Source organism: Coregonus lavaretus (assembly GCF_964263955.1).
Source record: "Coregonus lavaretus genome assembly, contig: HAP1_SCAFFOLD_1655, whole genome shotgun sequence".
NCBI lineage: Eukaryota > Metazoa > Chordata > Actinopteri > Salmoniformes > Salmonidae > Coregonus > Coregonus lavaretus.
The window spans coordinates 22,501-50,000 of NW_028164513.1; the positions used below are offsets into that span (position 1 = coordinate 22,501).

The window sequence follows — 27,500 nt, forward strand, 5'->3', positions numbered from 1 at the left end:
GACCAAAACACTGTATAGAGCCCTCTGTCATGGAAACCTCCCAACGTGCCCCCCTCTAGTGACCAAAACACTGTATAGAGCCCTCTGTCATGGAAACCTCCCAACATGCCCCCCTCTAGTGACCAAAACACTGTATAGAGCCCTCTGTCATGGAAACCTCCCAACATGCCCCCCTCTAGTGACCAAAACACTGTATAGAGCCATCTGTCATGGAAACCTCCTACCAACATGCCCCCCTCTAGTGACCAAAACACTGTATAGAGCCCTCTGTCCTGGAAACCTCCTCCCAACATGCCCCCCTCTAGTGACCAAAACACTGTATAGAGCCCTCTGTCATGGAAACCTCCTCCCAACATGCCCCCCTCTAGTGACCAAAACACTGTATAGAGCCCTCTGTCATGGAAACCTCCTCCCAACATGCCCCCCTCTAGTGACCAAAACACTGTATAGAGCCCTCTGTCATGGAAACCTCCCAACATGCCCCCCTCTAGTGACCAAAACACTGTATAGAGCCCTCTGTCCTGGAAACCTCCTCCCAACATGCCCCCCTCTAGTGACCAAAACACTGTGTAGAGCCCTCTGTCATGGAAACCTCCTCCCAACATGCCCCCCTCTAGTGACCAAAACACTGTATAGAGCCCTCTGTCATGGAAACCTCCCAACATGCCCCCCTCTAGTGACCAAAACACTGTATAGAGCCCTCTGTCATGGAAACCTCCTCCCAACATGCCCCCCTCTAGTGACCAAAACACTGTATAGAGCCCTCTGTCATGGAAACCTCCCAACATGCCCCCTCTAGTGACCAAAACACTGTATAGAGCCCTCTGTCATGGAAACCTCCCAACGTGCCCCCCTCTAGTGACCAAAACACTGTATAGAGCCCTCTGTCATGGAAACCTCCCAACATGCCCCCCTCTAGTGACCAAAACACTGTATAGAGCCCTCTGTCATGGAAACCTCCCAACATGCCCCCCTCTAGTGACCAAAACACTGTATAGAGCCATCTGTCATGGAAACCTCCTACCAACATGCCCCCCTCTAGTGACCAAAACACTGTATAGAGCCCTCTGTCATGGAAACCTCCTCCCAACATGCCCCCCTCTAGTGACCAAAACACTGTATAGAGCCCTCTGTCATGGAAACCTCCTCCCAACATGCCCCCCTCTAGTGACCAAAACACTGTATAGAGCCCTCTGTCATGGAAACCTCCCAACATGCCCCCCTCTAGTGACCAAAACACTGTATAGAGCCCTCTGTCATGGAAACCTCCCAACATGCCCCCCTCTAGTGACCAAAACACTGTATAGAGCCATCTGTCATGGAAACCTCCTACCAACATGCCCCCCTCTAGTGACCAAAACACTGTATAGAGCCCTCTGTCCTGGAAACCTCCTCCCAACATGCCCCCCTCTAGTGACCAAAACACTGTATAGAGCCCTCTGTCATGGAAACCTCCTCCCAACATGCCCCCCTCTAGTGACCAAAACACTGTATAGAGCCCTCTGTCATGGAAACCTCCTCCCAACATGCCCCCCACTAGTGACCAAAACACTGTATAGAGCCCTCTGTCATGGAAACCTCCCAACATGCCCCCCTCTAGTGACCAAAACACTGTATAGAGCCCTCTGTCATGGAAACCTCCTCCCAACATGCCCCCCTCTAGTGACCAAAACACTGTATAGAGCCCTCTGTCATGGAAACCTCCTCCCAACATGCCCCCCACTAGTGACCAAAACACTGTATAGAGCCCTCTGTCATGGAAACCTCCCAACATGCCCCCCTCTAGTGACCAAAACACTGTATAGAGCCCTCTGTCCTGGAAACCTCCTCCCAACATGCCCCCCTCTAGTGACCAAAACACTGTATAGAGCCCTCTGTCATGGAAGCCTCCTACCAACATGCCCCCCTCTAGTGACCAAAACACTGTATAGAGCCCTCTGTCATGGAAACCTCCTCCCAACATGCCCCCCTCTAGTGACCAAAACACTGTATAGAGCCCTCTGTCATGGAAACCTCCTCCCAACATGCCCCCCTCTAGTGACCAAAACACTGTATAGAGCCCTCTGTCATGGAAACCTCCCAACATGCCCCCCTCTAGTGACCAAAACACTGTATAGAGCCCTCTGTCATGGAAACCTCCTCCCAACATGCCCCCCTCTAGTGACCAAAACACTGTATAGAGCCCTCTGTCATGGAAACCTCCCAACATGCCCCCCTCTAGTGACCAAAACACTGTATAGAGCCCTCTGTCATGGAAACCTCCCAACATGCCCCCCTCTAGTGACCAAAACACTGTATAGAGCCCTCTGTCATGGAAACCTCCTCCCAACATGCCCCCCTCTAGTGACCAAAACACTGTATAGAGCCCTCTGTCATGGAAACCTCCTCCCAACATGCCCCCCTCTAGTGACCAAAACACTGTATAGAGCCCTCTGTCATGGAAACCTCCCAACATGCCCCCCTCTAGTGACCAAAACACTGTATAGAGCCCTCTGTCATGGAAACCTCCCAACATGCCCCCCTCTAGTGACCAAAACACTGTATAGAGCCCTCTGTCATGGAAACCTCCTCCCAACATGCCCCCCTCTAGTGACCAACACACTGTATAGAGCCCTCTGTCATGGAAACCTCCTCCCAACATGCCCCCCTCTAGTGACCAAAACACTGTATAGAGCCCTCTGTCATGGAAACCTCCCAACATGCCCCCCTCTAGTGACCAACACACTGTATAGAGCCCTCTGTCATGGAAACCTCCTCCCAACATGCCCCCCTCTAGTGACCAAAACACTGTATAGAGCCCTCTGTCATGGAAACCTCCTCCCAACATGCCCCCCTCTAGTGACCAAAACACTGTATAGAGCCCTCTGTCATGGAAACCTCCCAACATGCCCCCCTCTAGTGACCAAAACACTGTATAGAGCCCTCTGTCATGGAAACCTCCTCCCAACATGCCCCCCTCTAGTGACCAAAACACTGTATAGAGCCCTCTGTCATGGAAACCTCCTACCAACATGCCCCCCTCTAGTGACCAAAACACTGTATAGAGCCCTCTGTCATGGAAACCTCCTACCAACATGCCCCCCTCTAGTGACCAAAACACTGTATAGAGCCCTCTGTCATGGAAACCTCCTCCCAACATGCCCCCCTCTAGTGACCAAAACACTGTATAGAGCCCTCTGTCATGGAAACCTCCCAACATGCCCCCCTCTAGTGACCAAAACACTGTATAGAGCCCTCTGTCATGGAAACCTCCTCCCAACATGCCCCCCTCTAGTGACCAAAACACTGTATAGAGCCCTCTGTCATGGAAACCTCCCAACATGCCCCCCTCTAGTGACCAAAACACTGTATAGAGCCCTCTGTCATGGAAACCTCCCAACATGCCCCCCCTCTAGTGACCAAAACACTGTATAGAGCCCTCTGTCATGGAAACCTCCCAACATGCCCCCCTCTAGTGACCAAAACACTGTATAGAGCCCTCTGTCATGGAAACCTCCTCCCAACATGCCCCCCTCTAGTGACCAAAACACTGTATAGAGCCCTCTGTCCTGGAAACCTCCTCCCAACATGCCCCCCTCTAGTGACCAAAACACTGTATAGAGCCCTCTGTCATGGAAACCTCCTCCCAACATGCCCCCCTCTAGTGACCAAAACACTGTATAGAGCCCTCTGTCATGGAAACCTCCTCCCAACATGCCCCCCTCTAGTGACCAAAACACTGTATAGAGCCCTCTGTCATGGAAACCTCCTCCCAACATGCCCCCCCCTAGTGACCAAAACACTGTATAGAGCCCTCTGTCATGGAAACCTCCCAACATGCCCCCCTCTAGTGACCAAAACACTGTATAGAGCCCTCTGTCATGGAAACCTCCCAACGTGCCCCCCTCTAGTGACCAAAACACTGTATAGAGCCCTCTGTCATGGAAACCTCCTCCCAACATGCCCCCCTCTAGTGACCAAAACACTGTATAGAGCCCTCTGTCATGGAAACCTCCCAACATGCCCCCCTCTAGTGACCAAAACACTGTGTAGAGCCCTCTGTCATGGAAACCTCCTCCCAACATGCCCCCCTCTAGTGACCAAAACACTGTATAGAGCCCTCTGTCCTGGAAACCTCCTCCCAACATGCCCCCCCTCTAGTGGCCAAAACACTGTGTAGAGCCCTCTGTCATGGAAACCTCCCAACATGCCCCCCTCTAGTGACCAAAACACTGTGTAGAGCCCTCTGTCATGGAAACCTCCTCCCAACATGCCCCCCTCTAGTGACCAAAACACTGTATAGAGCCCTCTGTCATGGAAACCTCCCAACATGCCCCCCTCTAGTGACCAAAACACTGTATAGAGCCCTCTGTCATGGAAACCTCCTCCCAACATGCCCCCCTCTAGTGACCAAAACACTGTATAGAGCCCTCTGTCATGGAAACCTCCCAACATGCCCCCTCTAGTGACCAAAACACTGTATAGAGCCCTCTGTCATGGAAACCTCCCAACGTGCCCCCCTCTAGTGACCAAAACACTGTATAGAGCCCTCTGTCATGGAAACCTCCCAACATGCCCCCCTCTAGTGACCAAAACACTGTATAGAGCCCTCTGTCATGGAAACCTCCCAACATGCCCCCCTCTAGTGACCAAAACACTGTATAGAGCCATCTGTCATGGAAACCTCCTACCAACATGCCCCCCTCTAGTGACCAAAACACTGTATAGAGCCCTCTGTCCTGGAAACCTCCTCCCAACATGCCCCCCTCTAGTGACCAAAACACTGTATAGAGCCCTCTGTCATGGAAACCTCCTCCCAACATGCCCCCCTCTAGTGACCAAAACACTGTATAGAGCCCTCTGTCATGGAAACCTCCTCCCAACATGCCCCCCTCTAGTGACCAAAACACTGTATAGAGCCCTCTGTCATGGAAACCTCCCAACATGCCCCCCTCTAGTGACCAAAACACTGTATAGAGCCCTCTGTCCTGGAAACCTCCTCCCAACATGCCCCCCTCTAGTGACCAAAACACTGTGTAGAGCCCTCTGTCATGGAAACCTCCTCCCAACATGCCCCCCTCTAGTGACCAAAAACACTGTATAGAGCCCTCTGTCATGGAAACCTCCCAACATGCCCCCCTCTAGTGACCAAAACACTGTATAGAGCCCTCTGTCATGGAAACCTCCTCCCAACATGCCCCCCTCTAGTGACCAAAACACTGTATAGAGCCCTCTGTCATGGAAACCTCCCAACATGCCCCCTCTAGTGACCAAAACACTGTATAGAGCCCTCTGTCATGGAAACCTCCCAACGTGCCCCCCTCTAGTGACCAAAACACTGTATAGAGCCCTCTGTCATGGAAACCTCCCAACATGCCCCCCTCTAGTGACCAAAACACTGTATAGAGCCCTCTGTCATGGAAACCTCCCAACATGCCCCCCTCTAGTGACCAAAACACTGTATAGAGCCATCTGTCATGGAAACCTCCTACCAACATGCCCCCCTCTAGTGACCAAAACACTGTATAGAGCCCTCTGTCCTGGAAACCTCCTCCCAACATGCCCCCCTCTAGTGACCAAAACACTGTATAGAGCCCTCTGTCATGGAAACCTCCTCCCAACATGCCCCCCTCTAGTGACCAAAACACTGTATAGAGCCCTCTGTCATGGAAACCTCCTCCCAACATGCCCCCCTCTAGTGACCAAAACACTGTATAGAGCCCTCTGTCATGGAAACCTCCCAACATGCCCCCCTCTAGTGACCAAAACACTGTATAGAGCCCTCTGTCATGGAAACCTCCCAACATGCCCCCCTCTAGTGACCAAAACACTGTATAGAGCCATCTGTCAATGAAACCTCCTACCAACATGCCCCCCTCTAGTGACCAAAACACTGTATAGAGCCCTCTGTCCTGGAAACCTCCTCCCAACATGCCCCCCTCTAGTGACCAAAACACTGTATAGAGCCCTCTGTCATGGAAACCTCCTCCCAACATGCCCCCCTCTAGTGACCAAAACACTGTATAGAGCCCTCTGTCATGGAAACCTCCTCCCAACATGCCCCCCACTAGTGACCAAAACACTGTATAGAGCCCTCTGTCCTGGAAACCTCCTCCCAACATGCCCCCCTCTAGTGACCAAAACACTGTATAGAGCCCTCTGTCATGGAAGCCTCCTACCAACATGCCCCCCTCTAGTGACCAAAACACTGTATAGAGCCCTCTGTCATGGAAACCTCCTCCCAACATGCCCCCCTCTAGTGACCAAAACACTGTATAGAGCCCTCTGTCATGGAAACCTCCTCCCAACATGCCCCCCTCTAGTGACCAAAACACTGTATAGAGCCCTCTGTCATGGAAACCTCCCAACATGCCCCCCTCTAGTGACCAAAACACTGTATAGAGCCCTCTGTCATGGAAACCTCCTCCCAACATGCCCCCCTCTAGTGACCAAAACACTGTATAGAGCCCTCTGTCATGGAAACCTCCCAACATGCCCCCCTCTAGTGACCAAAACACTGTATAGAGCCCTCTGTCATGGAAACCTCCCAACATGCCCCCCTCTAGTGACCAAAACACTGTATAGAGCCCTCTGTCATGGAAACCTCCTCCCAACATGCCCCCCTCTAGTGACCAAAACACTGTATAGAGCCCTCTGTCATGGAAACCTCCTCCCAACATGCCCCCCTCTAGTGACCAACACACTGTGTAGAGCCCTCTGTCATGGAAACCTCCCAACATGCCCCCCTCTAGTGACCAAAACACTGTATAGAGCCCTCTGTCATGGAAACCTCCCAACATGCCCCCTCTAGTGACCAAAACACTGTATAGAGCCCTCTGTCATGGAAACCTCCTCCCAACATGCCCCCCCTCTAGTGACCAAAACACTGTATAGAGCCCTCTGTCATGGAAACCTCCCAACATGCCCCCCTCTAGTGACCAAAACACTGTATAGAGCCCTCTGTCATGGAAACCTCCCAACGTGCCCCCCTCTAGTGACCAAAACACTGTATAGAGCCCTCTGTCATGGAAACCTCCTCCCAACATGCCCCCCTCTAGTGACCAACACACTGTATAGAGCCCTCTGTCATGGAAACCTCCTCCCAACATGCCCCCCTCTAGTGACCAAAACACTGTATAGAGCCCTCTGTCATGGAAACCTCCCAACATGCCCCCCTCTAGTGACCATCACACTGTATAGAGCCCTCTGTCATGGAAACCTCCTACCAACATGCCCCCCTCTAGTGACCAAAACACTGTATAGAGCCCTCTGTCATGGAAACCTCCTACCAACATGCCCCCCTCTAGTGACCAAAACACTGTATAGAGCCCTCTGTCATGGAAACCTCCTACCAACATGCCCCCCTCTAGTGACCAAAACACTGTATAGAGCCCTCTGTCATGGAAACCTCCTCCCAACATGCCCCCCTCTAGTGACCAAAACACTGTATAGAGCCCTCTGTCATGGAAACCTCCCAACATGCCCCCCTCTAGTGACCAAAACACTGTATAGAGCCCTCTGTCATGGAAACCTCCTCCCAACATGCCCCCCTCTAGTGACCAAAACACTGTATAGAGCCCTCTGTCATGGAAACCTCCCAACATGCCCCCCTCTAGTGACCAAAACACTGTATAGAGCCCTCTGTCATGGAAACCTCCCAACATGCCCCCCCTCTAGTGACCAAAACACTGTATAGAGCCCTCTGTCATGGAAACCTCCCAACATGCCCCCCTCTAGTGACCAAAACACTGTATAGAGCCCTCTGTCATGGAAACCTCCTCCCAACATGCCCCCCTCTAGTGACCAAAACACTGTATAGAGCCCTCTGTCCTGGAAACCTCCTCCCAACATGCCCCCCTCTAGTGACCAAAACACTGTATAGAGCCCTCTGTCATGGAAACCTCCCAACATGCCCCCCTCTAGTGACCAAAACACTGTATAGAGCCCTCTGTCATGGAAACCTCCTCCCAACATGCCCCCCTCTAGTGACCAAAACACTGTATAGAGCCCTCTGTCATGGAAACCTCCTCCCAACATGCCCCCCCCTAGTGACCAAAACACTGTATAGAGCCCTCTGTCATGGAAACCTCCCAACATGCCCCCCTCTAGTGACCAAAACACTGTATAGAGCCCTCTGTCATGGAAACCTCCCAACGTGCCCCCCTCTAGTGACCAAAACACTGTATAGAGCCCTCTGTCATGGAAACCTCCTCCCAACATGCCCCCCTCTAGTGACCAAAACACTGTATAGAGCCCTCTGTCATGGAAACCTCCCAACATGCCCCCCTCTAGTGACCAAAACACTGTATAGAGCCCTCTGTCATGGAAACCTCCTCCCAACATGCCCCCCTCTAGTGACCAAAACACTGTATAGAGCCCTCTGTCATGGAAACCTCCTCCCAACATGCCCCCCTCTAGTGACCAAAACACTGTATAGAGCCCTCTGTCATGGAAACCTCCCAACATGCCCCCCTCTAGTGACCAAAACACTGTATAGAGCCCTCTGTCATGGAAACCTCCTCCCAACATGCCCCCCTCTAGTGACCAAAACACTGTATAGAGCCCTCTGTCATGGAAACCTCCTCCCAACATGCCCCCCTCTAGTGACCAAAACACTGTATAGAGCCCTCTGTCAGACAGACAACATATACACAACACATTAAATGACGCAGACCAAAGCAGATCCTACAGTAGATGGCTTCACAGTATCGTTTCTTCCTGCTTTATACCATCTGTCATCTCTCTGTAGGTTCACAAGTTTCTGGATAAGAACTACGACCAGGTTGGACAGGAGGTTCTGGATCTGTTCAGCCACAGCAAGAACAAGGTAGGAGGGGTTAGGGGTTAGGGGTTAGGGAGTAGGGGTAAGAACTACGACCAGGTTGGACAGGAGGTTCTGGATCTGTTCAGCCACAGCAAGAACAAGGTAGGAGGGGTTAGGGACTAGGGGTTAGGGGTTAGGGACTAGGGGTTAGGGGTTAGGGACTAGGGGTTAGGGGTTAGGGGTTAGGGACTAGGGGTTAGGGACTAGGGGTTAGGGGTTAGGGGTTAGGGGTTAGAACTACAACCAGGTTGGACAGGAGGTTCTGGATCTGTTCAGCCATAGCAAGAACAAGGTAGGAGGGGCTAGGGACTAGGGGTTAGGGGTTAGGGACTAGGGGTTAGGGACTAGGGGTTAGGGGTTAGGGACTAGGGGTTAGGGACTAGGGGTTAGGGGTTAGGGACTAGGGGTTAGGGGTTAGGGGTTAGGGACTAGGGGTTAGGGACTAGGGGTTAGAACTACGACCAGGTTGGACAGGAGGTTCTGGATCTGTTCAGCCACAGCAAGAACAAGGTAGGAGGGGTTAGGGACTAGGGATTAGGGGTTAGGGACTAGGGGTTAGGGACTAGGGGTTAGGGACTAGGGGTTAGGGGTTAGGGGTTAGGGACTAGGGGTTAGGGACTAGGGGTTAGGGACTAGGGACTAGGGGTTAGAACTACGACCAAGTTGGACAGGAGGTTCTGGATCTGTTCAGCCACAGCAAGAACAAGGTAGGAGGGGTTAGGGACTAGGGGTTAGGGGTTAGGGACTAGGGGTTAGAACTACGACCAAGTTGGAGTATGCACCCTTTCAGTTTGTTTACCAACTAATAGAAGTAGTAGAATAAGAAAATGGACTACTTCAGAATGGAGATGGCCTCAACGGCCTACTTCAGAATGGAGATGGTCTCAACGGCCTACTTCAGAATGGAGATGGCCTCAATGGCCTACTTCAGAATGGAGATGGTCTCAACGGCCTACTTCAGAATGGAGATGGCCTCAATGGACTACTTCAGAATGGAGATGGTCTCAACGGCCTACTTCAGAATGGAGATGGCCTCAATGGCCTACTTCAGAATGGAGATGGCCTCAACGGCCTACTTCAGAATGGAGATGGCCTCAATGGCCTACTTCAGAATGGAGATGGCCTCAACGGCCTACTTCAGAATGGAGATGGCCTCAATGGCCTACTTCAGAATGGAGATGGCCTCAACGGCCTACTTCAGAATGGAGATGGCCTCAATGGACTACTTCAGAATGGAGATGGTCTCAACGGCCTACTTCAGAATGGAGATGGCCTCAATGGACTACTTCAGAATGGAGATGGCCTCAACGGCCTACTTCAGAATGGAGATGGCCTCAATGGACTACTTCAGAATGGAGATGGCCTCAACGGCCTACTTCAGAATGGAGATGGCCTCAATGGCCTACTTCAGAATGGAGATGGTCTCAACGGCCTACTTCAGAATGGAGATGGCCTCAACGGCCTACTTCAGAATGGAGATGGCCCCAACGGCCCCCGCCCCCATGCTCTCACAGACGCAATAATGGGACAGGTACACTGATGCCAATGTCTATCTAAGTCTATGGTGTGTTCTCCAGATGGTGGCCAACCTCTTCCTGGTTCACGCGGAGGTCGTAGGTCAGCATAGAGGTCACGTGAGGAAGAGCAGCACGGTGACCCGGAGACACCAGCCCCCCACCGTCTCCACCAAGTTCACCCTATCGCTACTGGAGCTGGTAGACAAGATGCAGAGGTGTTCTTCTGATTCTTCTTCATATATTAAAGGGAGGAGGAGGAGGAGGAGGAGGAGTGAGAAAAGATCCAAGGGAAATGAAGAGGTGGAGTTATTGCCACTGAATCTTTCTCTTTCTCCTGACAGGTGCAACTCCTCGTTTATACGCTGCATTAAGCCAAACAGTCAGAAGGTAGGCATCCACATCACAGTGTGGTGGAGTTCAACAGCGACATCATTGGTATTTGCCATATTATGTCTGTGTAATATATGTGTGTGTTGGTGCTTGTATATGTAGGAGCCAGGTGTGTCTGTGTAATATATATATGTGTGTGTTGGTGCTTGTATATGTAGGAGCCAGGTGTGTCTGTGTAATATATATATGTGTGTGTTGGTGCTTGTATATGTAGGAGCCAGGTGTGTCTGTGTAATATATATATGTGTGTGTTGGTGCTTGTATATGTAGGAGCCAGGTGTGTCTGTGTAATATATATATGTGTGTGTTGGTGCTTGTATATGTAGGAGCCAGGTGTGTCTGTGTAATATATATATGTGTGTGTTGGTGCTTGTATATGTAGGAGCCAGGTGTGTCTGTGTAATATATATATGTGTGTGTTGGTGCTTGTATATGTAGGAGCCAGGTGTGTCTGTGTAATATATATATGTGTGTGTTGGTGCTTGTATATGTAGGAGCCAGGTGTGTCTGTGTAATATATATATGTGTGTGTTGGTGCTTGTATATGTAGGAGCCAGGTGTGTCTGTGTAATATATATATGTGTGTGTTGGTGCTTGTATATGTAGGAGCCAGGTGTGTCTGTGTAATATATATATGTGTGTGTTGGTGCTTGTATATGTAGGAGCCAGGTGTGTCTGTGTAATATATATATGTGTGTGTTGGTGCTTGTATATGTAGGAGCCAGGTGTGTCTGTGTAATATATATATGTGTGTGTTGGTGCTTGTATATGTAGGAGCCAGGTGTGTCTGTGTAATATATATATGTGTGTGTTGGTGCTTGTATATGTAGGAGCCAGGTGTGTCTGTGTAATATATATATGTGTGTGTTGGTGCTTGTATATGTAGGAGCCAGGTGTGTCTGTGTAATATATATATGTGTGTGTTGGTGCTTGTATATGTAGGAGCCAGGTGTGTCTGTGTAATATATATATGTGTGTGTTGGTGCTTGTATATGTAGGAGCCAGGTGTGTCTGTGTAATATATATATGTGTGTGTTGGTGCTTGTATATGTAGGAGCCAGGTGTGTCTGTGTAATATATATATGTGTGTGTTGGTGCTTGTATATGTAGGAGCCAGGTGTGTCTGTGTAATATATATATGTGTGTGTTGGTGCTTGTATATGTAGGAGCCAGGTGTGTCTGTGTAATATATATATGTGTGTGTTGGTGCTTGTATATGTAGGAGCCAGGTGTGTCTGTGTAATATATATATGTGTGTGTTGGTGCTTGTATATGTAGGAGCCAGGTGTGTCTGTGTAATATATATATGTGTGTGTTGGTGCTTGTATATGTAGGAGCCAGGTGTGTCTGTGTAATATATATATGTGTGTGTTGGTGCTTGTATATGTAGGAGCCAGGTGTGTCTGTGTAATATATATATGTGTGTGTTGGTGCTTGTATATGTAGGAGCCAGGTGTGTCTGTGTAATATATATATGTGTGTGTTGGTGCTTGTATATGTAGGAGCCAGGTGTGTCTGTGTAATATATATATGTGTGTGTTGGTGCTTGTATATGTAGGAGCCAGGTGTGTCTGTGTAATATATATATGTGTGTGTTGGTGCTTGTATATGTAGGAGCCAGGTGTGTCTGTGTAATATATATATGTGTGTGTTGGTGCTTGTATATGTAGGAGCCAGGTGTGTCTGTGTAATATATATATGTGTGTGTTGGTGCTTGTATATGTAGGAGCCAGGTGTGTCTGTGTAATATATATATGTGTGTGTTGGTGCTTGTATATGTAGGAGCCAGGTGTGTCTGTGTAATATATATATGTGTGTGTTGGTGCTTGTATATGTAGGAGCCAGGTGTGTCTGTGTAATATATATATGTGTGTGTTGGTGCTTGTATATGTAGGAGCCAGGTGTGTCTGTGTAATATATATATGTGTGTGTTGGTGCTTGTATATGTAGGAGCCAGGTGTGTCTGTGTAATATATATATGTGTGTGTTGGTGCTTGTATATGTAGGAGCCAGGTGTGTCTGTGTAATATATATATGTGTGTGTTGGTGCTTGTATATGTAGGAGCCAGGTGTGTTTGAGACAGAGCTAGTCAGCAGGCAGCTGAGGTATTCTGGTATCCTGGAGACCATCAGGATCCGGAGAGAGGGATACCCTGTTAGACTGGCCTTCAACGTCTTCCTGTTCAGGTAACATACACCCTGTTAGACTGGCCTTCAACGTCTTCCTGTTCAGGTAACATACACCCTGTTAGACTGGCCTTCAACGTCTTCCTGTTCAGGTAACATACATCCTGTTAGACTGGCCTTCAACGTCTTCCTGTTCAGGTAACATACATCCTGTTAGACTGGCCTTCAACGTCTTCCTGTTCAGGTAACATACATCCTGTTAGACTGGCCTTCAACGTCTTCCTGTTCAGGTAACATACATCCTGTTAGACTGGTCTTCAACGTCTTCCTGTTCAGGTAACATACATCCTGTTAGACTGGCCTTCAACGTCTTCCTGTTCAGGTAACATACATCCTGTTAGACTGGCCTTCAACGTCTTCCTGTTCAGGTAACATACATCCTGTTAGACTGGCCTTCAACGTCTTCCTGTTCAGGTAACATACATCCTGTTAGACTGGCCTTCAACGTCTTCCTGTTCAGGTAACATACATCCTGTTAGACTGGCCTTCAACGTCTTCCTGTTCAGGTAACATACATCCTGTTAGACTGGCCTTCAACGTCTTCCTGTTCAGGTAACATACATCCTGTTAGACTGGCCTTCAACGTCTTCCTGTTCAGGTAACATACATCCTGTTAGACTGGCCTTCAACGTCTTCCTGTTCAGGTAACATACATCCTGTTAGACTGGCCTTCAACGTCTTCCTGTTCAGGTAACATACATCCTGTTAGACTGGCCTTCAACGTCTTCCTGTTCAGGTAACATACATCCTGTTAGACTGGCCTTCAACGTCTTCCTGTTCAGGTAACATACATCCTGTTAGACTGGCCTTCAACGTCTTCCTGTTCAGGTAACATACATCCTGTTAGACTGGCCTTCAACGTCTTCCTGTTCAGGTAACATACATCCTGTTAGACTGGCCTTCAACGTCTTCCTGTTCAGGTAACATACATCCTGTTAGACTGGCCTTCAACGTCTTCCTGTTCAGGTAACATACATCCTGTTAGACTGGCCTTCAACGTCTTCCTGTTCAGGTAACATACATCCTGTTAGACTGGCCTTCAACGTCTTCCTGTTCAGGTAACATACATCCTGTTAGACTTACATTTATATTTTACATTTTTAGTCATTTAGTAGACGCTCTTATCCAGAGCGACTTACAGTTAGTGAGTGCATACATTTGTCATACTGGCCCCCCGTGGGAATCGAACCCACAATCCTGGCGTTGCAAGCGCCATGCTCTACCAACTGAGCTACAGGAGGCTAAGAACCCCTCTGGCTGGACCGATTTCGACAGAGTATCCCGAAAAGCCATGTTTCCGTGAAACAAAGACTTGCCTTCAACGTCTTCCTGTTCAGGTAACACTCACACCCTACCCCTGTCTATCTCGGGTAGATGGCGCTGATGGAGACGGCGGCCTCGCGACTAGCTTTTAGGAAACGTTGTTTTTAATGAATTATTTTTTACATTATTAGCTCAGGAAATGTTTATTGTCATTACATACAGCCGGGAAGAACTATTGGATTTCAGAGCGGCGGTAACTCACCAAAACTACCAGCACTACGACCAGGAATACGACTTCCCCGAAGCAGATCCTTTCTTCGCTCTCCCCAGAGCAATTGAACTGATTCCAGAGGCCGACCCAAAACATCGCTGGCAGAGGAGAGGCACTCGAGGCGGCCTGCTGGTTCGACTTAGGAGGTGTGCACACCAACCACCGCTTCCGAGTATATTACTCACTAATGTTCAGTCTTTGGATAACAAAGTCGACGAGCTCCGGGCAAGGATTTCTTTCCAGAGAGACATCAGGGCCTGTAACATACTTTGTTTCACGGAAACATGGCTTTTCGGGATACTCTGTCGAAATCGGTCCAGCCAGAGCTGTTCTCAGTTCATCGCGCAGACAGGAATAAATATCTCTCCGGGAAGCAGAAGGGCGGAGGTGTGTGTTTCATGATTAACGACTCATGGTGTAATTGTAGTAACATACAGGAACTCGAGTCCTTCTGTTCACCCGACCTAGAATACCTCACAATCAAATGCAGACCGTATTATCTCCCAAGATAATTATCTTTGGTTATAGTCACGGCCGTGTATATCCCCCCTCAAGCCGATACCACGACGGCCCTCAAAGAACTTCACTGGACTTTATGCAAACTGGAAACCACATATCCTGAGGCTGCATTTATTGTAGCTGGGGATTTTAACAAAGCAAATTTGAGGACAAGGCTGCTGAAGTTCTATCAACATATCGACTGTAGTACTCGCCCTGCTAAAACACTGGACCACTGTTATTCGAACCTCTGGGATGCTTACAAGGCCCTCCCCCGTCCACCTTTAGGCAAATCTGACCACGACTCCATTTTGCTTCTCCCTCCCTATAGGCAGAAACTCAAACAGGAAGTACCCGTGCTAAGGACTATCCAACGCTGGTCTGACCAATCGGAATCCACGCTTCAGGATTGTTTTGATCACGCGGACTGGGATATGTTCTGGGTAGCTTGCGAATATAATTTAGACGAATACACTGATACGGTAACTGAGTTTATCAGGAAGTGTATAGGAGATGTCATACCCACTGTGACTATTAAAACCTACCCTAACCAGAAACCGTGGATAGATGGCAGCGTTCGCGCAAAACTGAAAGCGCGAAACACCGCATTTAACCATGGCAAGGTGACTGGGAATATGGCAGAATACAAACAGTGTAGTTATTCACTCCGCAAGGCAATCAAACATGCAAAACATCAGTATAGAGACAAAGTGGAGTCGCAAGTCAACGGCTCAGACACGAGACGTATGTGGCAGGGTCTACAGACAATCACAGACTACAAAAGGAAAACCAGCCACGTCGCCGAGACCGATGTCTTGCTTCCAGACAAGCTTAACACCTTCTTCACCCGCTTTGAGGATAACACAGTGCCACCGACACGGCCCGCTACCAAGGACTGTGGGCTCTCCTTCTCCGTGGCCGATGTGAGTAAAACATTTAAACGTGTTAACCCTCGCAAGGCTGCCTGCCCAGACGGCATCCCTAACCACATCCTCAGAGCATGCGCAGACCAGCTGGCTGGTGTGTTTACGGACATAGTCAATCTCTCCCTATCCCAGTCTGCTGTCCCCACATGCTTCAAGATGTCCACCATTGTTCCTGTACCCAATAAAGCAAAGGTAACTGAACTAAACGACTATCGCCCCGTAGCACTCACCTCTGTCATCATGAAGTGCTTTGAGAGACTAGTCAATGATCATATCACCTCTACCTTACCTGCCACCCTAGACCCACTTCAATTTGCTTACCGCCCCAATAGATCCACAGACGATGCAATCGCCATCACACTGCACACTGCCCTATCCCATCTGGACAAGAGGAATACCTATGTAAGAATGCTGTTCATTGACTATAGCTCAGCATTCAACACCATAGTACTCTCCAAGCTCATCATTAAGCTCGAGGCCCTGGGTCTGAACCCCTCCCTGTGCAACTGGGTCCTGGACTTCCTGACGGGCGCCCCCAGGTGGTGAAGGTAAGAAACAACACCTCCACTTTGCTGATCCTAAATACTGGGGCCCCACAAGGGTGCGTGCTCAGCCCCCTCCTGTACTCCCTGTTCACCCATGACTGCGTGGCCAAGCACGCCTCCAACTCAATCATCAAGTTTGTAGACGACACAACAGTAGTAGGCCTGATTACCAACAATGATGAGACAGCCTACAGGGAGGAGGTGAGGGCTCTGGGAGTGTGGTGCCAGGAAAATAACCTCTCACTCAACGTCAACAAAACAAAGGAGATGATCGTGGACTTCAGGAAACAGCAGAGGGTGCACCCCCCCTATCCACATCGACGGGACCCGCAGTGGAGAAGGTGGAAAGCTTCAAGTTCCTTTGCGTACACTTCACTGACAACCTGAAATGGTCCACCCACGCAGACAGTGTGGTGAAGAAGGCGCAACAGAGCCTCTTCAACCTCAGGATGCTGAAGAAATTTGGCTTGGCACCTAAAATCCTCACAAATTTTTACAGATGCACAATTGAGAGCATCCTGTCGGGCTGTATCACCGCCTGGTACGGCAACTGCACGCCTGCAACCGCAAGGCTTTCCAGAGGGTGATGCGGTCTGCCCAACGTATCACCGGGGGCAAATTACCCGCCCTCCAGGACACCTACAACACCTGATGTCACAGGAAGGCCAAAAAGAAAAGATCATCAAGGACATCAACCACCCGAGCCACTGCCTGTTCACCCCGCTATCATCCAGAAGGCGAGGTCTGTACAGGTGCATCAAAACTGGGACCAAGAGACAGCTTCTATCTCAAGGCCATCAGACTGTTAAACAGCCATCACTAGCACTTTAGAGGCTGCTGCTGCCTATTGAAATCACTGGCCACTTTAATAATGTTTACATATCTTGCACTACTCATCTCATATGTATATACTGCATTCTATTCTATACTATTCTACTGTATCTTAGTCCATGCCGCTCTGTCATTGCTTGTCCATATCTGTAAATAATAATATAATAATATGCCATTTAGCAGACGCTTTTATCCAAAGCGACTTACAGTCGTGCGTGCATACATTTTTTTGTGTATGGGTGGTCCCGGGGTTCGAACCCACTACCTTGGCGTTACAAGCGCCGTGCTCTACCAGCTGAGCTACAGAGGACCACGTGTATATATTCTTAAATCCCATTCCTTACTAGTTTTGTGTGTATTTGGGTATATGTTGTAAAATTGTTAGATATTACTTGTTAGATATTACTGCACTGTCGGAGCTAGAAGCACAAGCATTTCGCTACACCCGCAATAACATCTGCTAAACACGTGTATGTGACAAATGAATTGTGATTTGATTTGTATCAGTCCCTGGTGGGGACAGCCTCCTCTAACCTGTGTGTGTGTGTGTGTGTGTGTGTGTGTGTGTGTGTGTGTGTGTGTGTGTGTGTGTGTGTGTGTGTGTGTGTGTGTGTGTGTGTGTGTGTGTGTGTGTGTGTGTGTGTGTGTGTGTCAGGTATAAGTCTCTGGTGGGGTTGAAGCAGCCTCCAGCTCCTGATGGGGAGAACTGTGTCATCATGCTCAGCAAACTGGTTCCCCTCCGACCCGGAGCGTACCAAGTAGGAGTTACTAAGGTAACCATCTATACCTAACCCCTAACCCTCCGACCCAGGGCCTACCAAGTAGGAGTTACTAAGGTAAACATCTATACCTAATCCCTAACCCTCCGACCCAGGGCCTACCAAGTAGGAGTTACTAAGGTAACCATCTATACCTAACCCCTAACCCTCCGACCCAGGGCCTACCAAGTAGGAGTTACTAAGGTAACCATCTATACCTAACCTATAACCCTCCGACCCAGGGCCTACCAAGTAGGAGTTACTAAGGTAACCATCTATACCTAACCCCTAACCCTCCGACCCAGGGCCTACCAAGTAGGAGTTACTAAGGTAACCATCTATACCTAACCTATAGCCCTCCGACCCAGGGCCTACCAAGTAGGAGTTACTAAGGTAACCATCTATACCTAACCCCTAACCCTCCGACCCAGGGCCTACCAAGTAGGAGTTACTAAGGTAACCATCTATACCTAACCTATAACCCTCCGACCCAGGGCCTACCAAGTAAGGCTGAACGATTTTGGAAAATAATCTAATTGCGATTTTTTGCCCCCAATATTGCGATTGCGATTTAATATGCGATTTAATTTATTTATCCTTTTTCCCCTACAAAACATAATGAATGATTTAAATATGACCAACACAATAGTATATACATTTAGTGTGAAATGTTCTTTCCCATAGGCTGGGTCTATTTGTTAGAATTAAATTCAAACATGTATGACTTGAAATAAATGACATTTTTATTGAACTGCTCATTACAGAAACATCTGTGGCTTTGCCACTGTGCATTTAAATAATTTAAACAAAGGCATGAACTTTGTAAACACTGTGTGCAAAAGGTACAGTCTTAAGAAAAAAATAATTTTAAATTGTATGTATCTTACTGCTCCCAAGTCAGTAACATTTCACACAACTGAAACAAGGAATTTGCTTTGAAAATATTTTGTAAAATCAAAGTAAATAAAGTTATAAATAAAAAATGAGAAATGCACTTTTAATTTAGACAAACTATTTTTTATAAACGATTTGAATATTATAATATAAAATAGATGAGCCTCACTTATCTCAAGTACACAACAATAACACACCACACAGACTAAAGTTCACTACGAGTATGGCACTGCCAGCCATACTTATCCAACAGTTCTGTTCTCAGTGGCTCACAGGTTTTTTGCTAAGAAAACCAGAATATTGACTTTTTCTGGCTTCAAGGATGAGCGAGTGCAAGTCACAATATTCCCTCCTGTGCTAAAAAGACGCTCTGAGGGAGCGCTTGTAGCAGGTACACAAAGATACTTGCGTGCCATGGTGCACAACTGTGGGTAGCTGATCTTGTGCACCCTCCACCAAGCCAATGGATCATCTTCTCCATCAATGGTAGGAGTCATCAGGTAATTGTTTATCTCTGCCTCTGCGACATCTTCAAGATTTACAGGCAAAGAAGGAGAGGCTGAACTGGTCTTGAAAAAACTGCCAAGAGACCTCTTCGTCTTTTCCCCCAAGGACTGTGCACTTTGAGGCATCTGAACAGTTTCAGTACGAGACCTCTTCTCCTATTAGATGAAAACAACAGCCATTAGTTTTCCAGTTAGATTTTACAGAAAATTTTTGTTTTTGTGAAATACATAATTATTTACCCAATGATATGTACGTTGTGCCAAGTCTACTATCTCTGTCTTCAGACGAGTCTTGATAGCAGGGATGTTGTCTGTACTGATGTACTGTATTTTGAACCTAGGGTCCAGGAAACAGGCAACATCCAAAAGCTCCTGGATGTTTGGGTCTCCATATTTGTTATTGAGGTATGCTAGGACTTTGGTTTTTATTGATTTAGTCAGGTCAGTGTCCTCAGCATCTTCAGCCAGGACTGATGTGGCAAAAAGGTGGAGAACTGGCTTGAGGTAGGAGATGCTTACATACTCCTCTCCAGAAAGAGCATCAGTAAACTCCAGTAGAGGATGCAGTGCCTTGTGAATCGACTCCAACACGTCAATATCCTGCCAGGTTGGGATAAGGGAGCGTGCATATCGATCTCCAGACAATACCTGAGAAATGGCTTTGGCCTGTTCAAGCACTCTGGCAATCATCATTTCTTTAGAACCCCATCTTGTTGGGCACTCCGTTATGAGGTTGTGCTCAGGGAGTTTGAGCTCTCTCTGTGCCTCCGTCAGGGCTGCTTTCTTCTTCCAACTGTGGGAAAAGTGCCCCACCAGCTTCCTGCACAGTGCTGTTGCCCTTGACACTCTGTCATCTTTGAGTGCATTTTCTAAAAGAAATAAAAAGTAGTGTATTACACACAATTTGAGTTTTGATACAAGGCTCTCACTAATACACACTCAAATTAGCTGTAATTCTGAAATACACACATCCACAACACATCCTCTCTCTCTCTCTCAATTCAAAGGGTCTTTATTTGCATGTCAATTCTCTCTCTCTTTCTCTCTCTCTCTCTCTCATAAACACTAAAAAAACATGTAAAAAACAAAAACAAGAAAAGAAAAAAAATGCAGGTGGGCATTCCACCACAGACAGACATATGATATAAGCAAGTAAAATGAATTTACATATTAGAAAAGGAGTGGAAGTATGAATTTATTTAATCCCATCCGATTTATATAATATCATTTATATATATTTGTATATTCAGCTTTACTAATCGACGCATCTCTCTCTCTCGCACTCGCGCACACACACACACACACACACACACACACACACACACACACACACACACACACACACACACACACGATAACTTACCAATGGCAAGATGTAATCTGTGGCCAAAACATTGGAGCCTCGTCCATTCATTAAGCCGCGCAGCAAGCACCATATTCGACGCGTTGTCCGTCGTGATGCAGACGTGATTCTCCTCGTGGAGATCCCAGCTGACAAGCCCTTCTCTCAGGCCGGCTGCAATATTTTCCCCTGTGTGATCGTCTGGGAAGTAGGTAGTTTGTAGGCAGCGAGCTCGGAGGTTGAAATCTTCATCAATAAAATGGACTGTAAGACTCTGGTACGGCTCAGCTGTGCGGCTTGACCACATATCAGTAGTGCTAGCAAAAAACTCCACCGTTTTAAGTTCCGCGGCGACTTTCTCTTTGCACTTTTTGTACAGCTCCGGTATGGCAGTCTGACTGAAGTATGTGCGGGAGGGTATACTGTAACGTTTATCAAGCGTATGTATTAATGCCATGAACCCAGGCTTGGTCACCGTGCTGAGAGGCATCATATCTTTGGCTATGAACTCGGTTATTGTCCGAGTGATTTCTCCGTGCCGTTTTGAATTACGTTCATACGGAGTGACACTTTCGAACATTTCTGTCAGTGATCCCTGTCTTGAGGTATTTGGCTTGTCTCGCGCACTGATGCTCGGCATTTTGGTCATACAACTGTCATGCATTGATTTGTGGTATTTTTTTAAGTGCTGAAACAGGTTTGTAGTGTTACCCCGTGAAGTAGCAATCGGAGCACGGCATGCTCTGCACAACACCTGACGCTGCTCAGCATCTTCTTTTTTAAAACCAAAATAGTTCCACACCACCGACGTGCTGTTCCTCTTCGATATTAAAGTATCAGCTGTGTCAGTTTCTGACTGTTCCGTCGAGCAAGAGGCCATTGCGCTGGACAGCATGAAAAGTCGCGTCACGTGACCACCTCAAATCGCGCACGTTGCGATTAGAAAATCGCGTTCAGTCAAATCGCGATATTATCGCGAATGCAATTAATCGTTCAGCCCTACTACCAAGTAGGATTTACTAAGGTAACCATCTATACCTAACCCCTAACCCTCCAACCCAGGGCCTACCAAGTAGGATTTACTAAGGTAACCATCTATACCTAACCTATAGCCCTCCGACCCAGGGCCTACCAAGTAGGAGTTACTAAGGTAACCATCTACCTAACCCCTAACCCTCCGACCCAGGGCCTACCAAGTAGGAGTTACTAAGGTAACCATCTATACCTTACCCTCCGACCCAGGGTCTACCAAGTAGGAGTTACTAAGGTAACCATCGATACCTAATCCCTAACCCTCCGACCCAGGGTCTACCAAGTAGAAGTTACTAGGGTAACCATCTACCTAACCCCTAACCCTCCGACCCAGGGTCTACCAAGTAGGAGTTACTAAGGTAACCATCTATACCTAACCCCTAACCCTCCGACCCAGGGCCTACCAAGTAGGAGTTACTAAGGTAACCATCTATAACTAACCCTCTGACCCAGGGCCTACCAAGTAGGCGTTACTAGGGTAACCATCTATACCTAACCCTCCGACCCAGGGCCTACCAAGTAGGCGTTACTAAGGTAACCATCTATAACTAACCCTCTGACCCAGGGCCTACCAAGTAGGCGTTACTAAGGTAACCATCTATAACTAACCCTCTGACCCAGGGCCTACCAAGTAGGCGTTACTAAGGTAACCATCTATAACTAACCCTCTGACCCAGGGCCTACCAAGTAGGAGTTACTAAGGTAACCATCTATACCTAACCCCTAACCCTCCGACCCAGGGCCTACCAAGTAGGAGTTACTAAGGTCAGCATGTTAATTCAGTATGTGTTGTGTTGGTGAGAGACCAGAACCTCTTCACCTGGCCTTCTGTTCCTGTTCAACACTTACAGTACCAATGGAAACTACAGTCCAACAGTGATGTCTGGTTGTTCTCTCTGTGTGTCGCTACAGCTGTTTCTGAAGGAGGATGTGTACCAGTTGTTGGAGTCTAAGAGAGAGCGTGTCCGTCAGTTGGCTGCCCTCACCCTGCAGAGATACACACGCATGTTCTTCGTCAGGAAACGATACAAGGAGTTCAGAACCAAGATCATCAGACTACAGGCCCACTGTAGAGGCTTCCTCACTAGGTACTGACCCTAACCTCTAACCGCTGACCTCTTACCCTGATCCCTGGGTAAGGGAACCTACAACCACCCTCACTTCAGTTACCAGACAGGGTATAGAACCCACAACCACCCTCGTTACAGTTACCACAGTTAACAGACAGGGTATAGAACCCTTAACCACCCTCACTTCAGTTACCAGACAGGGTATAGAACCCTTAACCACCCTCACTTCAGTTACCAGACTGGGTATAGAACCCACAACCACCCTCGTTACAGTTACCAGTCAGGGTATAGAACCCACAACCACCCGATGGCAACCTAATGCTTTCACCACATTACATACTGTATACACTGTAAAACTACTGAGAAGCCTGTTACTTCTCCCTCCTTCCCTCTCTGTCTCTCTCTGCCTTTCTCATTCCTTCCCTCCTCCCTTCCCTCCCTCATCCCCTCCCTCCCTCCCCTCCCGCCCGCCTCCCTCCCCTCCCGCCCGCCTCCTTTCCCCTCCTCCCCTCCCTCCCTCCTCCCCACCCTCCTCCCCTCCCTCCCTCCTCCCTCCTCCCTCCCTCCTCCCCACCCTCCTCCCCTCCCTCCCTCCTCCCTCCTCCCTTCCCTCCCTCCCCTCCCCTCCTCCCTCCCTCATCCCCTCCCTCCCTCCCTCATCCCCTCCCTCCCTCCTCCCCTTCCTCCCCTCCTCCCTTTCTCCTCCCTCCCTCCTCCCCTTCCTTCCTTCCTCCCTCCCTCCTCCCCTCCCTCATCCCCTTCCTCCCTTCCTCCCCTCCTCCCTCCCTCCTCCCCTCCCTCATCCCCTCCCTCCCTCCTCCCCTTCCTTCCCTCCTCCCCTCCCTCCTTCCTCCCTCATCCCCTCCCTCCCTCCTCCCCTTCCTCCCCTCCTCCCCTCCCTCCTTCCTCCCTCATCCCCTCCCTCCCTCCTCCCCTTCCTCCCCTCCCTCCTTCCTCCCTCATCCCCTCCCTCCCTCCTCCCCTTCCTCCCCTCCTCCCCTCCCTCCTCCCTCCCTCCAGGAAGCGCTATTTAAAGATGAAAAAGAGTCTGGTCAAGTTCCGTTCTCTCATCCACATGTACGTCAACCGCAAGAGATACGTCAAGGTACGATACACAACATTACACACAATACACAACATTACACACAATACACAACATTACACACAATACACAACACAAGGTACGATACACAACATTACACACAATACACAACATAACACACAATACACAACACAATATACAATACACAACATTACACACAATACACAACATATTACAGTACACAACATAACACAGTACACACCACAACACAAGAGATATGCCAATGTACCATACACTACACCAGTGATTCTCAAGGTGGGGGTCGCGACCTCCCATGGTTTTGGGGGGTCACGAGTGTGAAACTGAATGGGGGAAAAAATGTATATGTATTTTTTTTTTTTCATCCATATTTTAATAGGCCAAACATGGTCTACCATTTGTATTTTATAATTCTACCTTTGCTTATTGGATCTGGTCACTAACATAGGCCTACGGCATTGCACCAAATTCTTGTTTCAAAAACATCTAAGAGAGGATGGCTTTCACTTTAGCAGTGATAAATTCATGAACTTCTTTGAGGAAAAGATCATGACCATTAGAAAGCAAATTACGGACTCCTCTTTGAATCTGCGTATTCCTCCAGGGCTTAGCTGTCCTGGATCTGCACAGCTCTGCGAGGGCCTGGGATCGGGAGAGACACTTAAGTGTTTTAGTACTATATCTCTTGACACAATGATGAAAATAATCATGGCCTCTAAACCTTCAAGCTGCATACTGGATCCTATTCCTACTAAACTGCTGAAGGAGCTGCTTCCTGTGCTTGGCCCTCCTATGTTGAACATAATAAACAGCTCTCTATCCACCGGATGTGTACCAAACTCACTAAAAGTGGCAGTGATAAAGCCTCTCTTGAAAAAGCCAAACCTTGACCCGGAAAATATAAAAAACTATCGGCCTATATCGAATCTTCCATTCCTCTCAAAAATATTAGAAAAAGCTGTTGCGCAGCAACTCACTGCCTTTCTGAAGACAAACAATGTATACGAAATGCTTCAGTCTGGTTTTAGACCCCATCATAGCACTGAGACTGCACTTGTGAAGGTGGTAAATGACCTTTTAATGGCGTCAGACCGAGGCTCTGCATCTGTCCTCGTGCTACTAGACCTTAGTGCTGCCTTTGACACCATCGATCACCACATTCTTTTGGAGAGACTGGAAACCCAAATTGGTCTACACGGACAAGTTCTGGCCTGGTTTAGATCCTACCTGTCGGAAAGATATCAGTTTGTCTCTGTGAATGGTCTGTCCTCCGACAAATCAACTGTACATTTCGGTGTTCCTCAAGGTTCCGTTTTAGGACCACTATTGTTTTCACTATATATTTTACCTCTTGGGGATGTTATTCGAAAACATAATGTTAACTTTCACTGCTATGCGGATGACACACAGCTGTACATTTCAATGAAACATGGTGAAGCCCCAAAATTGCCCTCGCTAGAAGCCTGTGTTTCAGACATAAGGAAGTGGATGGCTGAAAACTTTTTACTTTTAAACTCGGACAAAACAGAGATGCTTGTTCTAGGTCCCAAGAAACAAAGAGATCTTCTGTTAAATCTGACAATTCATCTTGATGGTTGTAAAGTCGTCTCAAATAAAACTGTGAAGGACCTCGGCGTTACTCTTGACCCTGATCTCTCTTTTGACGAACATATCAAGACTGTTTCAAGGACAGCTTTTTTCCATCTACGTAACATTGCAAAAATCAGAAATTTTCTGTCCAAAAATGATGCAGAAAAATTAATCCATGCATTTGTTACTTCTAGGTTAGACTACTGCAATGCTCTATTTTCCGGCTACCCGGATAAAGCACTAAATAAACTTCAGTTAGTGCTAAATACGGCTGCTAGAATCCTGACTAGAACCAAGAAATTTGATCATATTACTCCAGTGCTAGCTTCCCTACACTGGCTTCCTGTTAAGGCAAGGGCTGATTTCAAGGTTTTACTGTTAACCTATAAAGCGTTACATGGGCTTGCTCCTACCTATCTTTCCGAGTTGGTCCTGCCGTACATACCAATACGTACGCTACGGTCACAAGACGCAGGCCTCCTAATTGTCCCTAGAATTTCTAAGCAAACAGCGGGAGGCAGGGCTTTCTCCTATAGATCTCCATTTTTATGGAACAGTCTGCCTACCCATGTGAGAGACGCAGACTCGGTCTCAACCTTTAAGTCTTTACTGAAGACTTATCTCTTCAGTAGGTCATATGATTGAGTGTAGTCTGGCCCAGGAGTGTGAAGGTGAACGGAAAGGCTGGAGCAACGAACAGCCCTTGCTGTCTCTGCCAGGCCGGTTCCCCTCTCCACTGGGGTTCTCTGCCTCTAACCCTGTTGCAGGGGCTGAGTCACTGGCTTGCTGGTGCTCTTTCATGCCGTCCCTGGGAGGGGTGCGTCACTTGAGTGGGTTGAGTTACTGACGTGATCTTCCTGTCTGGGTTGGCGCCCCCCCCCCTTGGTTTGTGCTGTGGTGGAGACCTCTGTGGGCTATACTCGGCCTTGTCTCAGGATTGTAAGTTGGTGGTTGGGGATATCCCTCTAGTGGTGCGGGGGCTGTGCTTTGGCGGAGTGGGTGGGGTTATATCCTTCCTGTTTGGCCCTGTCCGGGGGTTTCTTCGGATGGGGCCACAGTGTCTCCGGACCGCTCCTGTCTCAGCCTCCAGTATTTATGCTGCAGTAGTTTATGTGTCGGGGGGCTGGGGTTAGTTGGTTATACCTGGAGTACTTCTCCTGTCTTATCCAGTGTCCTGTGTGAATTTAAGTATGCTCTCTCTAATTCTCTCGTTCTCTCTTTCTCTCTGAGAACCTGAGCCCTAGGACCATACGTCAGGACTACCGGGCATGATGACACCTTGCTGTCCCCAGTCCGCCTGGCCTTGCTGCTATTCCAGTTTCAACTGTTCTGCCTGCGGCTACGAAACCCCTACCTGTCCCAGACCTGCTGTTTTCAACTCTTAATGATCGGCTATGAAAAGCCAACTGAGAGACCTGAGCCCTAGGACCATACGTCGGGACTACCGGCCGTGGTGACTCCTTGCTGTCCCCAGTCCGCCTGGCCTTGCTGCTATTCCAGTTTAAACTGTTCTGCCTGCGGTTATGGAACCCCTACCTGTCCCAGACCTGCTGTTTTCAACTCTTAATGATCGGCTATGAAAAGCCAACTGAGATTTATTCCTGATTATTATTTGACCATGCTTGTCACTTATGAACATTTTTGAACATCTTGGCATGGTTCTGTTATAATCTCCACCCGGCACAGCCAGAAGAGGACTGGCCACCCCTCATAGCCTGGTTCCTCTCTAGGTTTCTTCCTAGGTTTTCGCCTTTCTAGGGAGTTTTTCCTAGCCACCGTGCTTCTACACCTGCATTACTAGCTGTTTGGGGTTTTAGGCTGGGTTTCTGTACAGCACTTCGAGATATTAGCTGATGTAAGAAGGGCTATATAAAATAAAATTGATTGATTGATTGATCTAATCTGTGCTTCAGAACCAAAAATTGCGCATATTGATTGTTGACCAATGACCAGTCATCAGCATTGGGACGTAAAGGCGTGTGCACAGATCCAATAT

At 48.3% G+C, this 27,500-nt stretch overlaps 1 protein-coding gene across 1 annotated transcript in view; it reads left to right on the forward strand.

Moving 5' to 3' along the window:
* LOC311116957 (unconventional myosin-XV-like) overlaps positions 1-27,500 on the forward strand; it is a gene marked incomplete at both ends in the record, with an annotated part of 94,672 nt that overhangs the window by 20,958 nt on the left and 46,214 nt on the right. The window contains 7 exons of the mRNA XM_084191965.1: positions 8,729-8,806; positions 10,381-10,535; positions 10,662-10,707; positions 12,773-12,897; positions 17,887-18,004; positions 22,676-22,851; positions 23,854-23,938. Of these exons, the coding sequence (XP_084048091.1) occupies positions 8,729-8,806; positions 10,381-10,535; positions 10,662-10,707; positions 12,773-12,897; positions 17,887-18,004; positions 22,676-22,851; positions 23,854-23,938 (783 nt within the window). The remainder of the gene's footprint in view (positions 1-8,728; positions 8,807-10,380; positions 10,536-10,661; positions 10,708-12,772; positions 12,898-17,886; positions 18,005-22,675; positions 22,852-23,853; positions 23,939-27,500) is intronic.